Below are 12,157 nucleotides of genomic sequence, written 5' to 3'. Positions count from 1 at the left end.
TGAGAAGTGGAATCTTGTTCGTATTTTCTATAATGGACTAGAACCTGAGACTAAATGTATTGTTGACTCTATAGCAGGTGGTGTGTTCCTTGACAAAACATTCGAGGAAGGGTATGATTTTCTTGCAAATCTTGTAGCCAACCACTTTTCTTCTCCAAGAACTCGAACTAAGAAAGGGAAGATGGAAGTTGAAGCCTATTCACTCATTACATCTCAAATGGCTCAATTAACTGCAAAGATTGAAGCATTACAAGCTACTCAAGACTCTTCTCTTTTATCTGTTAATGCTATGTCTTCTCAAACTCTACAAACTAACTTTTTTTTGTGAATTTTGTGGCATATAGGGTCACTTTGGATATCAATGTGCTTAGAATTCTCAAGACACCAATCAAATGGAGCAGGTGAATGCCTTTCAACAAAGGCAACCAAATGTCCATATTCTAACACATTCAATCCAGGAGGTGATTATTCCCCAGGAGACTTTTAAGTGATTAAAAGTGGCACAAAGGATTGTTTATACGAGGTACATACATGTATACTTCGTTGTAAGTAGTATCATGTTTAGGTACCAAAAGGAAAGAACTTAGTTTCATGTTTAGAGAACTTTTGGATAAAAATTGTTTGGTTAAACATTGAATTAATTCATGTGCTTATGTTTATGAGACATGATCTGGTGAATTGATTATGGTTGTATGGAATTATGGATGCAAGCATATTGTATTAGATTAATTGTTTGTATGGAATGTTGATACAAGCATATTTTATTGGTTTGGTTTGATAACCATGTTTGGATTATTGAATGATTGGAATTGAATTATTTAAGTGGAATGAATTTATTAATTATTCCATGCGGTTATTAATATTTTATTTATTACTCAAGCATGACTTGCAGTTGTTGAGTGAAGGTAGATTAAGCCAAAATGGCTAGGTGCGTTGACTTTGTTCAACAATTTAGGATATTTTGGAATTTAAAAGGAATTAAAGGTCAATATATGATGTGATCATCGTTGTCCTAAATAAGATTAAAATTGAATTATATGTATGATTATTGTGTATGGTTTACTTGAATGAGTCGGCTATTATATAAATTTATAATCACCAGGGCCGTCTTAACATTTGCGGGGCCATGTTCTAATTTTAAAAATTAAGACCCTTATATTAACAATGTAAAAAATTTTTACAGGATATTAAAAATGCAATTATAATAATCAATAAAAATAAATTCAATATTCTTCCTATTTCACGAGCTTTGTGTATTCAGATTTTTTTTTTTTTTTTTTTTTTTTTTTTTTTTTTTGGGAAGAGTTCATATATTTCTAATTCTAAAAGAGTAAACGGTACGGAGTATAGTAAAAAGAATAGTTCTCCCATAATAATAATAATAATACTTTGTTTCAAAAAAATAAAGTAATACTATATATTTTGTGAAGTACCAAATTAATTTGGTAATCCAATCAATAAAATTGCAATTTGCTGTAAAAGGAAGACTTGTATTTCCATATTATCTTTTGTATTTGTGCTTGAAAATTGAGATTACAAATTTGTCCCTTCTATAACAACAATTAAATATTTAATTCCAACTTCAAATTAAAAAATTTGAAGTTTTTTAAAACAACACAAGTACTAAATGCAGTGCAAAATAACCTAAATGCAGGATTTACTTAAATGTTTAAAAGACAATATTACCCTTTTTATATTTCTAGTATTCCATCCTAATTTCATTCTTCCATTTTCCTGTGTACTTCATGGTTTGAATCAAAGAAAGAATGCTTATACTTGTCAATGAAATAAAGCTTCTGCCATTTTTCTTCTACACCACCTGTTTCCTATTGCTCCAACTCTTATCAATCCCTCATGATAATATACCAATAATAATTCAAGCCCTAAAGAAATCCAGTACCCTGAAGTAATTTCCAATACTCTTTATCATCCCTCGAAACTTAATTCCGGAACCCTCCATCAACCCCCGGAAATTTATTCCGGTACCCTTTATCAACCCCCGAAAATTTATTCCGGTGCCTTTCATCACCCCTCGGAAATATATTCCGGTACCCCATATCATCCCTCGGAAAGAAAATTCGGGGGTATTCCTTATGCCCCTGAAATTAATTTAGTATAAAATATCTAGAAATTTATACCGACGATTGATCTCAAACTCGAACAGTAGTTCCAGTAGGTGTACATGCTGAAAGTTTATTTGTTTGTGTTTGCAGATTAAACGTTAAGGGTGATGATTATATATTTTTTGTTAAAATGTTAAGGGTGATTACATAATTGGGAGTGAAAGTGGTTTAGATTAAGCAGGGTAAAATTTGAAACATAAGTTTTAATTATTTTAAAAGTTATTCTGCATTTAGGCAAATTTTATTACCTGCATTTAGTACCAAACTGACATTCTATTAAGAAAAATAGGAAAATCAAACCAAAATAAATAAATAAATAAATAAATAAACATTGTACCATATCATCACTCAATTACGCATACCTTGTGCAATTTATAGATTGATATTGTTGGTTTTGCTGAAAACATCGAGTATTGTTGTAATAAGTAAGTTTAGTGCTAATTTTTTTTTTTTTTTTTTTTTTTTTTTTTTTTTTTTTTTGGAAACAATAAGTGCTAATAATTTAACCAAAATTTGTGACTTATTTGAGGAGATAGAAATTATTTTTCCGTCAGAAGTAATTTAGGATTGAAAAATTCTTCCTCAAATTGTTTAATTGAGTACTTGAAAGGAAAAAATAATAATAAGAACGTTTAAGGGTTTACGGAAATTTTAGCTATTACAAGAAAATTAATGGAAACTAGTAATAAACGAATGTAGAAGGTTTGATAATTTTTGGGGAATTGTTATGCTACATTAATGGCATTAATGGGGGTATTAGTATTAGAAAGATTTGGAACTCTAATAAAGCTCCATGAGAAGAAAGCTGGGAAAAGATTTTTTTTTTTTATTTTTTATAATTGAGCTCCGAAATAAGTTGGACCCTCAAAATTACGAGGCCCTGTGCTAAGGGTCTGTTTGCACAGGCCCTTAGCCGGTTCTAGTAATCACGTAAAGTGAAACATGGATTAGTAATAAAACTCTAGAAAGCGTGCACTTCTAGAGTATTTACAATTATGGGTTGCGGTACACGGTGGTAGCGCGCATGGCTTTCCGAGGTTTGTTTGATCAACATGTCCTCTTTTGTTTTTGTATATACATTTTATTTTATAATGAAACTTAGATGGGATCCTAGACTAACTTTGTGAGAATGGAGTAGCGCCCGTTCTTGCATCGCGCTAAACTTTTATTTTAAATGGTCATTTGGACAAAAATGATTTGGTGGGTCGGACAACCTCGTTTATTGCTTACTCCAAATTAAATTAATTTAATTAAAAATAAAGAGTCAAGTGTTTGGAATTGGTTAGTGAGTACGTTGAGTTGATTGAACTATTTTAAGTGTGGAGTCTTGATTAATGAGTTCATATTGTATGTTTATTTATTTTAATTAATTGAGCATGTTAGGTTTGGTGCGTTGTAGCTTGTATGTACTCAGCTTTGCTAATTACGTGATTTTATGTGTTTTCTTTTGGTCATGACCTTTGCCTTTCGATGACCCTGCGATGATCCAGTTATTACACTTGTATTATTGGGGAGTAGTAATGCACTGGTTAGCTTGAAGATGTGAAGTTCAGTGATTTTCCATACGCATTGTCAAGGGATTAGTGTCATTGAGAGTATTCGTTCTTTGTATTGAACTTATCTATGTTTTGTTATTCGTTTATGTTTTGAGATTTTGAATATTGGTTTGGTTTTTTGAATATTGGTTTGGTTTTAAATAAGGGCCTTTATGGTTCCAGTTTGTAAGTTTTGACTTATTGATTTTCTAAACTATATTAGTTTAAGACTTAAGTTTGGTTTTTCCCCTACAAAACTTTGATAAAGCCTTAACGTTTTAACATGTGGCGGTAACATGTCAATGATTCTCCTCTATATTATTTAAATTAAGTGGTTTGGAAAAGGGAGAATTATTGGGGTGTTACAAAAATGTTTTGGGTAAAAATACCCAGGCCACGTGGCCCTATCTGAAGGTGACACGTGTCACCCAAGGAGAGGTTCAAAGTGGACCTATCTCCATTTGACATCTGGCACTCCTAATTACTTGGAAAAGGACAACCTACAAGGCCTAATCCCGAGAAAGCCGCAAAGCGGCGCAGCCCATCAGTCTTTGGTTTCCATGACCAAGATAAGGGCACAAATCCCGAGGACCCTATAAATAGGGAGATTCCCCCCCACCCATTTTGGGGGCACGTTCATTTATTACACAATCAACTCTCTTACATAAGAGAAATCACCCGATCTCGGAATCCGAGAAGATCTCACTTTACCTTTTCCGCATTTTTATTACTCTTCAACCGATTCTAATTTGATTGTCGAAGGCAGAGCTCCTACCAACTGAAGTCTCCGTTGTTTTGAAGGTACATGCACCGAATTCCATACTTAGTGACGTAACTCTTCCAAGGGATACAGAAAACCCCGAAACAGGTTACTTTTTAGGTGATAAAAAAAGTCCATTTGATTTAGCACAATATAGCATTTTTTTTAATAACTTTTTTTATTATTTCACATATATACATACAGGATGTATAATTGTATTTAATTTAAAATATAATGCACAATTGAGAAAAGTTGTATGTCTACTTTCACCTAATAGCACGCGTGTTGGAGAAATAAATTTCAACCATCAAAGTTGAACAAGATTGGTACGTGGCTCACTAAAAAGAAGAGGTACAGAATAATATTGTTAATTACTTTAAACAATTATTTGAATGTAATGATAGCCCATTTTATTATGATCTTCCCCGTGACATCTTCCACGAGTAGGATTGGCATAATCTGTCTAGGCCTTTTCTCAAATGTGAAGTTGATAGAGAAATTAAAGAAATGGGCTCCCTTAAGGCCCAAGGCCCCGATGGTTTCCAAGCCATGTTTTTTTACAGAAACATTGGGACTTAGTTTCAAGGTATGTGTATAATCTTGTCCTAGATGCATTAACTGGAAAAGGGATACCTCAAAAGCTAAATGATAGGTATCTTGTTCTTATTTTGAAAGTTGATAATCTGGAGCTCGCTTTCCAATTTAGGCCAATTAGCTTATCTGATGTTGTTTATAAAATCATTACAAAAGCTATTGTGAATTGGATTAAACCGATGATGCCACACCTAACCTCTTGTAAGCATACAAGCTTCGTTCCAGGAAGACAAAAAATATATAATACTGTGATTTTGCAAGAAGTTATCTACACGATAAGAAATAAGAAAGTTGCTATTGGGTTCATGGCCATTAAAATTGATTTTGAAAAAGCCTATGATAGGCTAAGATGGGACTTCATTCGTGCGATACCTTAATGGAGATACGGTTTCCTATTGTCTTAGTTGAGTTGATTATGGAATGTATTACGACTTCTTCTTTGCGTGTTTTGTGAAACAGGGAGCGAACACAAGCCTTCACTCCAAGGCGAGGTATTCGTGAAGGGGACCCGTTGTCACCATATTTTTTTGTGTTGTGCATGGAATATCTCAATCAAATAAGAGAAGAGCTAATAATTCTCAATAGATGGAAACTAAATCTCGAATTAGTAATTGTCGATGATATAATAACCTTGCGGAGGCCTCCTATGAACAAGCATCCCATGTGAATAAATATTTGGCCCGATTCTGTAAAGCATCAGGGCAGAAGGTTAGTTGATGAGTGTCATTTATGGCACTCATTTAGCCTCTTTTAGGATGAATTTTGATTGCTTTTATAACTCTTTTATCCCATTTTCTTTAGTTTTATATGACTTTTTCTCTAGTTTGTGCTTTTTTATTTGTTCTTCCCATTTTCTTGCATTTCTTAAGTTTATTTTGCTTTTTCTCTTTTATTTGTTTGCTTTTCTTTGATTTCAGAAGATTGGTGATGTCTAAGGAGCTCGACGGAATTTTCTCGAGATTTGTAAGGCTCAAGATGCAATCCGGTCTCTCCCCTTGAATCTCAAGTGCTAAGGAATGCAAAATCCAAGTCTTCTAGGCCGCGCTCTCAAGCTGCGTGGGCATCAAAAATGGTGTTGAACCCACAGTGGATGCCTTTGGAAACTGCCACCCCCAACATGCATCAAGTGGAGCGCACGGAAGCATCAACGGAAGCACGAGAAGGAGCTGCCCTGCTCCCAAGTGCGGGCGCGCAGAGCAGGGGCGCGACCGCGCAGGTGGGAGGTGCAGCCGCGCATCTCTGCTTCCCCGTTCCGTACCCACTTCTTTGTGGCTGCGCACGTTGAGGAGAGGGCATGCCTATTGGGGTTATTTTTGGACGATTAACTAACTCCTCCTTTATTAGTTTTGCTATGTATAGAATTTCTTCCTTTTTAGAGAGAGAATTAGACTAGAATTCATTTTATGTTGGATTTTTAGAGAGAGAAGCTCAATTTGGGGAAACCTTTGTTCTCAGATTCTAGAGAGAGAAGCTTGGTGAGTTTGATGAATACTACTTTCAATCTTCTTCCTCTTTGACTTTGATCAAAGTTTTGTAAGAATTCTTTACTCTTTAATGCAATTTTAGTATTTGAGTCTTGATATTTGGTTGAATTTCTTATTGTTTGTTTGATTTGATTTTTGATAGCTTGAGTATATTTTAAATACAATATCGATGATGAAATTGGTGATTAGTTTAGCTTTGCTATTCTATTTTGCAATGTTTAGTGAGTAGATTGTTTGTTAGGGATGTGGTGAAGCATGTATGAGTAATAATTCATGGCTAATTGGGGGATTTTGATTGATCAATATTGTGATTAAATTGGTTGGTAAAATTTGTGCATGTGTTTGATGTCTTGAGGAGTGATCAACCTTAACTATCAAGCTAGATTGCATAGTAGTTTTCATTGATACGACACATTGATTTGGAAGCTATTATTATCGATTGATCTTGTTTTGCGATTTTCCTTTGAATGTCATTCATAGAGACCACTAGCTTGACCCTAAGAAATAGCTTTACAAGTGATTTTGATTGCATTTGCTACCTTCCCTCACATTATTCGATTGGTTGAATTCTTGCCCAATTAGTATGATTGTCGTGAATGCATGTGGATCCTAATTCCCTAGCATCCTTAATATCATTCTTTATATTCATTTAGTAGCATTGATTAGTTTGTTTAGACCAACCTCTACCTAGACTTCGGTATAGCTTAACTTGAGACTATAGCTTATACCTCATTCCTTTGGGTTCGACCCGGACTTACCCCTATACTTAGGGTTGGGTTTGGTTATAAATTTGGTTTGATCGAGGGATTCTTAGAACTCAACGACCTAGGTTTTCCACCCGTCATTAGTCTATCCAAATCAAGAGTATATTTCTAAAAAATATGAGAGCGGATGGGAAGCAGGATATCATACAAGCTCTAGGTACTAAAGAGACGACTGACTTGGGAAATTACTTGGGAATGCAGACTATCACAAGTCGGGTAACATAGGACACATTTGGGTACTTGTGTAAAAAATTAATAGACGATTAGCAGGGTGAAAATCAAAGTATCTCTCCTTAGCGGGAATAATAATCTTTGCTAAATCTACTATTACCATGATGGCGTCATATGCTATGCAAACCACTAGAATCCTAAGATCAATTTGTGATAATATTGATAAAGGAACAAGGAGATTCATTTGGATAAAGACGAAGAGAAAAGAATAATACACCTTATTTCTTAGGAAAATTTACAAAATCTGAGAGAGTTTGGGGATTAAGTATTAAAACGTCAAGGCAAGCTAATTCGGCCTTCTTGACCAAATGAGGGTGGAGAGTCCTTACCTAACCTAATGCTTTATGATCTAGAGTTCTTTGGACTAAGTATTCCAAGGGGAGGCAAGTGTGATGTTAATATGTTTGAATCAAAATCAAATTTGTCTAATGTTTGGAGAGGGATTACGGAGAATGCTCATGTGATTAGTAAAAGGGCGAGAGTGGCAGTAAGTGATGGCGCAAATACTCCATTTTGGGATCATAGTTGGGTTTTCTCTAAACCTTTGAGAGAACTTGCAATAACTCACATTCCTCTTGACATTAAAGGCGCCACTTTTGTAGAGATGTGAATGAAATAGAGGGCTAGAAATGGGAAGTGTTACTTACCTATTACCACAAGAAACATCGCGTGAAATCGAAGCTCATGCATGCCTTGATTAAAAATTCTGACAAAGGGGATATGCTACTAGAATGGTGGCTCTAAGGGGAGGTTTGCTATCAAGTCAAATATAAAAATTATAAGGCAACAAGAGAGTGAACAAGATGATGGTTTATAGAGTTTGATTTGGAGTATCAGAGTTGAGCAAAGGGTAAGAGTTTTCCTATGCATTGTGTTACACGATTAAATTATGTGTAATACTAATAGGTTCAAAAAATCTCTTACTAATGAGCCTTGTTGTAAGCTATGCCCTAAGGTTGAAGAAAACACGCTTCATGTTTTAAGAGACTACAAGGCCGCATGGGAGGTTTGGCGTCAGGTTGGAGGTCTAGCTAATGCATCAGATTTTCGCACTAGTTCTTTGAAGCAATGGCTAATAAGTAACATTAAAGTGCAAAAGCATAATGGCATGTCCCTAAAAATTTGGCCTACGTATTTTGCGATAGTTGTGTAGTGGCTATGGAGATGGAGAAATGCAGTGGTCTTTAATAGATCAAATGAGATTTCTATTGATGCTCGACAATTCTTGTTAGAAAGGTTTGAAGAAGTGTAGAGGGTAAAGGGGGATGGTATTTCAAGTTCCACACAACTACCTGCTGTTAGGAGGGAGGAATTTATTAAGTGGGAAGCACCACCTACTGGTTGGTTCTCTCTGAACACCGATGGAGCAGCTAAGGGTACTCCAAGGCCTACTGGTGGAGGCTAGTGGGAGGTTTGATCAGAGATACAACATGAAGGCTATGCTATGCATATTTACTCAAGCTAGGCAGCTATTGAGCCTTCAAGGCTGAAGTTTTTGCAGTGGAGTATAGGATTGAGTTGGTAGAAAAATGGGTGTTAAGAAATTGCAAATCCAATCAGATAATCAAGCGGTAGTACATATTCTCGATAGCTCGGAAGGTTAAAATGGTGGGTGCATCCACGATATTCTTCATTGTCGAAGCCAAATTGAAAAGCAAGATTGGGAGGATAGAGGTGAAGCATATTTATAGGAAAGCGGACCAAGCGGTAGATTGGTTAACCAATCAAGAAGTCTATCAGAACAAAAAAATTTAGTTGATTTAAGTCACCCCTTAGCTTTATGGTGTATCTTACATAATGATGTTATTAGTGTGGCTTTGTCACGTCTAGTTCCCCCTTAGTTTTGTTTATTACTTTTTTCCTCGTGAGCACAAAAAAAAAAAAAAAAAAAAAAAAAAAAAAAAAAAAAAACACTAACACAAATCAAATAACAAATTACTTTATAACATATGAATTCTATACATAAGTAATAAAATATGGTTGAAGTTAATGCACCAATTATAAATGAAAAATTATTTCAAGTACTTAGAAATTGAGGGAAAATAAAAAATAATTTATCACATAACAAACCTAATTAAAAAAAAAATGCCATGTATGTAATATAATGTTCTTCAAATTTTCTAATATAGCATGGCAAACATTGATCGAGCTGAGAATGAAAAGGGTTACAACAAATTCTTGTGTTTGGGTAAAGTAACACTATTCTTGATGGTTAGATTTAAGTAACACAATACATATCAAAGAGTTTAATTTTCTTGATGAAATATTGCACAATTTCTATCCTACATTTTCGAGAATATATTTATAAATACTCGAGTGTAGGATGACAACCTGCACTAATCGCATCATCGTAGAGAACCATGAGTATTCTAATGGCGCCCCTTGCCAGGGTTATGAACAGGGTTAGCTCCGGTTTCATAGTCTTGAGTCGTAAAAGCCATCATTCTGCGTGGAGTAGTTCCATCAGGTTGATCTTCTAATTTCATATTTTCTTCCACTACCAAGTCCATGTTCAACTCCTGTATAGTTGTTCATTGATTATTTTCGTAAAGATTAAATAAAGTGGAGAATCCTCAGCCTATACTATAATATATTTGACTAATAAATATACTATAATATATTTGACTAATAAATATTAACATAATTCTTATCAAAAAATTTCAAAAAAAATTAGTTTAAAAAAATGTTATTATGTGAAAGTAGTCTTATTATGTTTTTAAGAAGATTGTAACAATATACAGTTAATAGATGTCAAAATTGTTCTAAATGAATTATCATTTCTACAAGTAGAACCCTAGGTAATAATGATAGAAGACAATGGGAGTAACATTATGGTAAAGGGAATGTAAAAATTAACCAACGAACAACGAGTAAGCTAGAGAATAGAGAGTGAAAGGTAGCTCAATTGGTTAGAGCATCCCTTCCGATTCTAGGAGATATTGGGATCAATTCTCATCACCCCGCCCTTGTGGCTCTCTAAACACCAAAAAAAAAAAAAAAAAAATTAAGCTAGAGAATTAGTAGTGTTCTTTGCTCCTTTGTTTAATACCCTAGACGAAAGCCTACTAAAATCTTCTCCTCTTTCCCACATTAAAGAAAACTCATCACTTGTCCTTCCTCAAATCACCCAAGAATAAAACATCAATTATATTTATATCACCTATACTAAAGTAGAGTCTTGGAAACTTTATTATTTTATTATTTATTATTATAATTAACTTTTGTATTACATTTTTCTAAAGACTTATACAATTGAATTTCAATTACCATTAGTTTTAATTTAAAAATCGAGCATAGCTTGAAAATCATCTAGTTCTTAACAAATGTATTCAACAAAATCTCTTTGAACTTTAAAATAAATATGTCAAGTTCCCACCAAAAATCTCACAGATCCTGAATCCAAATTACAACGATTAAAGATAAAGATTATCTGACCTGCAATCAATAACTAACTATTTGAATCTCAACTGATTTTAAAAAAAAATCAATTTTCTTTTTATAAGCTTTCAAGATTTTATTCTCTCGAGCATAATTGAACATTAATCCTTACAATTTTGTTTCCGACCTATTTCCGTGGACCAAACTCATGAAAGTGAAAGGAAACCGTCCCACCTAGGCACTTGTAGTTGAGATTATTTGAATTCGTGACCTCAAGTTTTATAATTGGTATATAAAAACAGAAAAAGTATATACCATCAAATTCATGTTGTTTATCAACTTATGTGGTGTATTGCAAGTAATTAAATAATTTAAACGGAGTAAGTATATAGACCATCATCAAATTCGTATTGTTTCACTTGAGGAAAAAAAAAAAAGAGTATACAATGAGTTTATTCACACAGAATCATACAAATGCATGTCCATGTAATACTATTCTATCTATTTGTATAAATTAAATTTAGGGTTACTAAATTAAGTAATACTTTTCGTATACAAGCTAGACTAATTATTCTAATATGCAATGAAATGAACTTTAAACAAACTAGCATAAACAATAAACAAAATTTGATGGTGGTAAAATGGAGATCATAATGAGCAAATAATACCTGGGTATTTAACACTCCATCTGACCTATCTTCCTCAATGAAACTTCCACTTTCTAAAATATAAAAACGGTTCATCAGAATAACATAATTAGGAAACAAATTAAGCTTCGTAATTAATAATGTCGATTATTCGAAAATTATAAAAGTATGTAATACTAGTATTAACAGTATATTTATCATGGATGATTAAGCAACAAATAATTAAATTTATACAATAAAAACTTACTAGAAGATGCAGAAACTAATGTTATGCTGCAAAGAACAATGGCCAAACCAACAAATATGAACACAATCGTAGCCTTTTTCTCCATCTTTAAGATCATATGAATACAAATATGATCTTTTTTTGCAGATTTTAGTAGACAAATAATAGCTAACATTAAATAATAAAAGCTTATAAAAGGAATTAATGAATTTCATTAAAATTATATATGTAGCATCGTAGTCAATGATGTTTGTCCAGTTGTAAAAACAAAGACATAGCTGTATGTGTTAGTAATATAATTATACCCATTTGCACTAAATTAACATAATCATACTAAAATTCAACCATGAATTTCGTATTCATTATATTGTTTGTAAATTTTAATGTAAAGTTGCATAATATAATATTCTATCAT

General features: G+C 33.4%; 1 protein-coding gene across 1 annotated transcript; it reads right to left on the bottom strand.

Annotated features, from left to right (window-relative positions):
* Nucleotides 1-9,644: 9,644 nt before the first annotated feature.
* LOC145582143 (uncharacterized) lies at nucleotides 9,645-11,947 on the bottom strand. Its single transcript, XM_081639160.1, has 3 exons — nucleotides 11,764-11,947; nucleotides 11,538-11,590; nucleotides 9,645-10,010 (listed from the first exon to the last, which is right to left on the bottom strand). The coding sequence occupies exons 1-3, from the start codon at nucleotides 11,915-11,917 to the stop codon at nucleotides 9,861-9,863; spliced, it is 357 nt and encodes a 118-aa protein (XP_081495286.1). The 5' UTR covers nucleotides 11,918-11,947; the 3' UTR covers nucleotides 9,645-9,860.
* Between the last annotated feature and the right edge of the window lie 210 nt (nucleotides 11,948-12,157).

Source organism: Chenopodium album, chromosome 15 (genome assembly GCF_948465745.1).
Source record: "Chenopodium album chromosome 15, dcCheAlbu1.1, whole genome shotgun sequence".
NCBI classification, from domain to species: domain Eukaryota; kingdom Viridiplantae; phylum Streptophyta; class Magnoliopsida; order Caryophyllales; family Amaranthaceae; genus Chenopodium; species Chenopodium album.
Note: the sequence above shows the minus strand (reverse complement) of the source record. Positions and strands in the feature narration are given on the sequence as shown.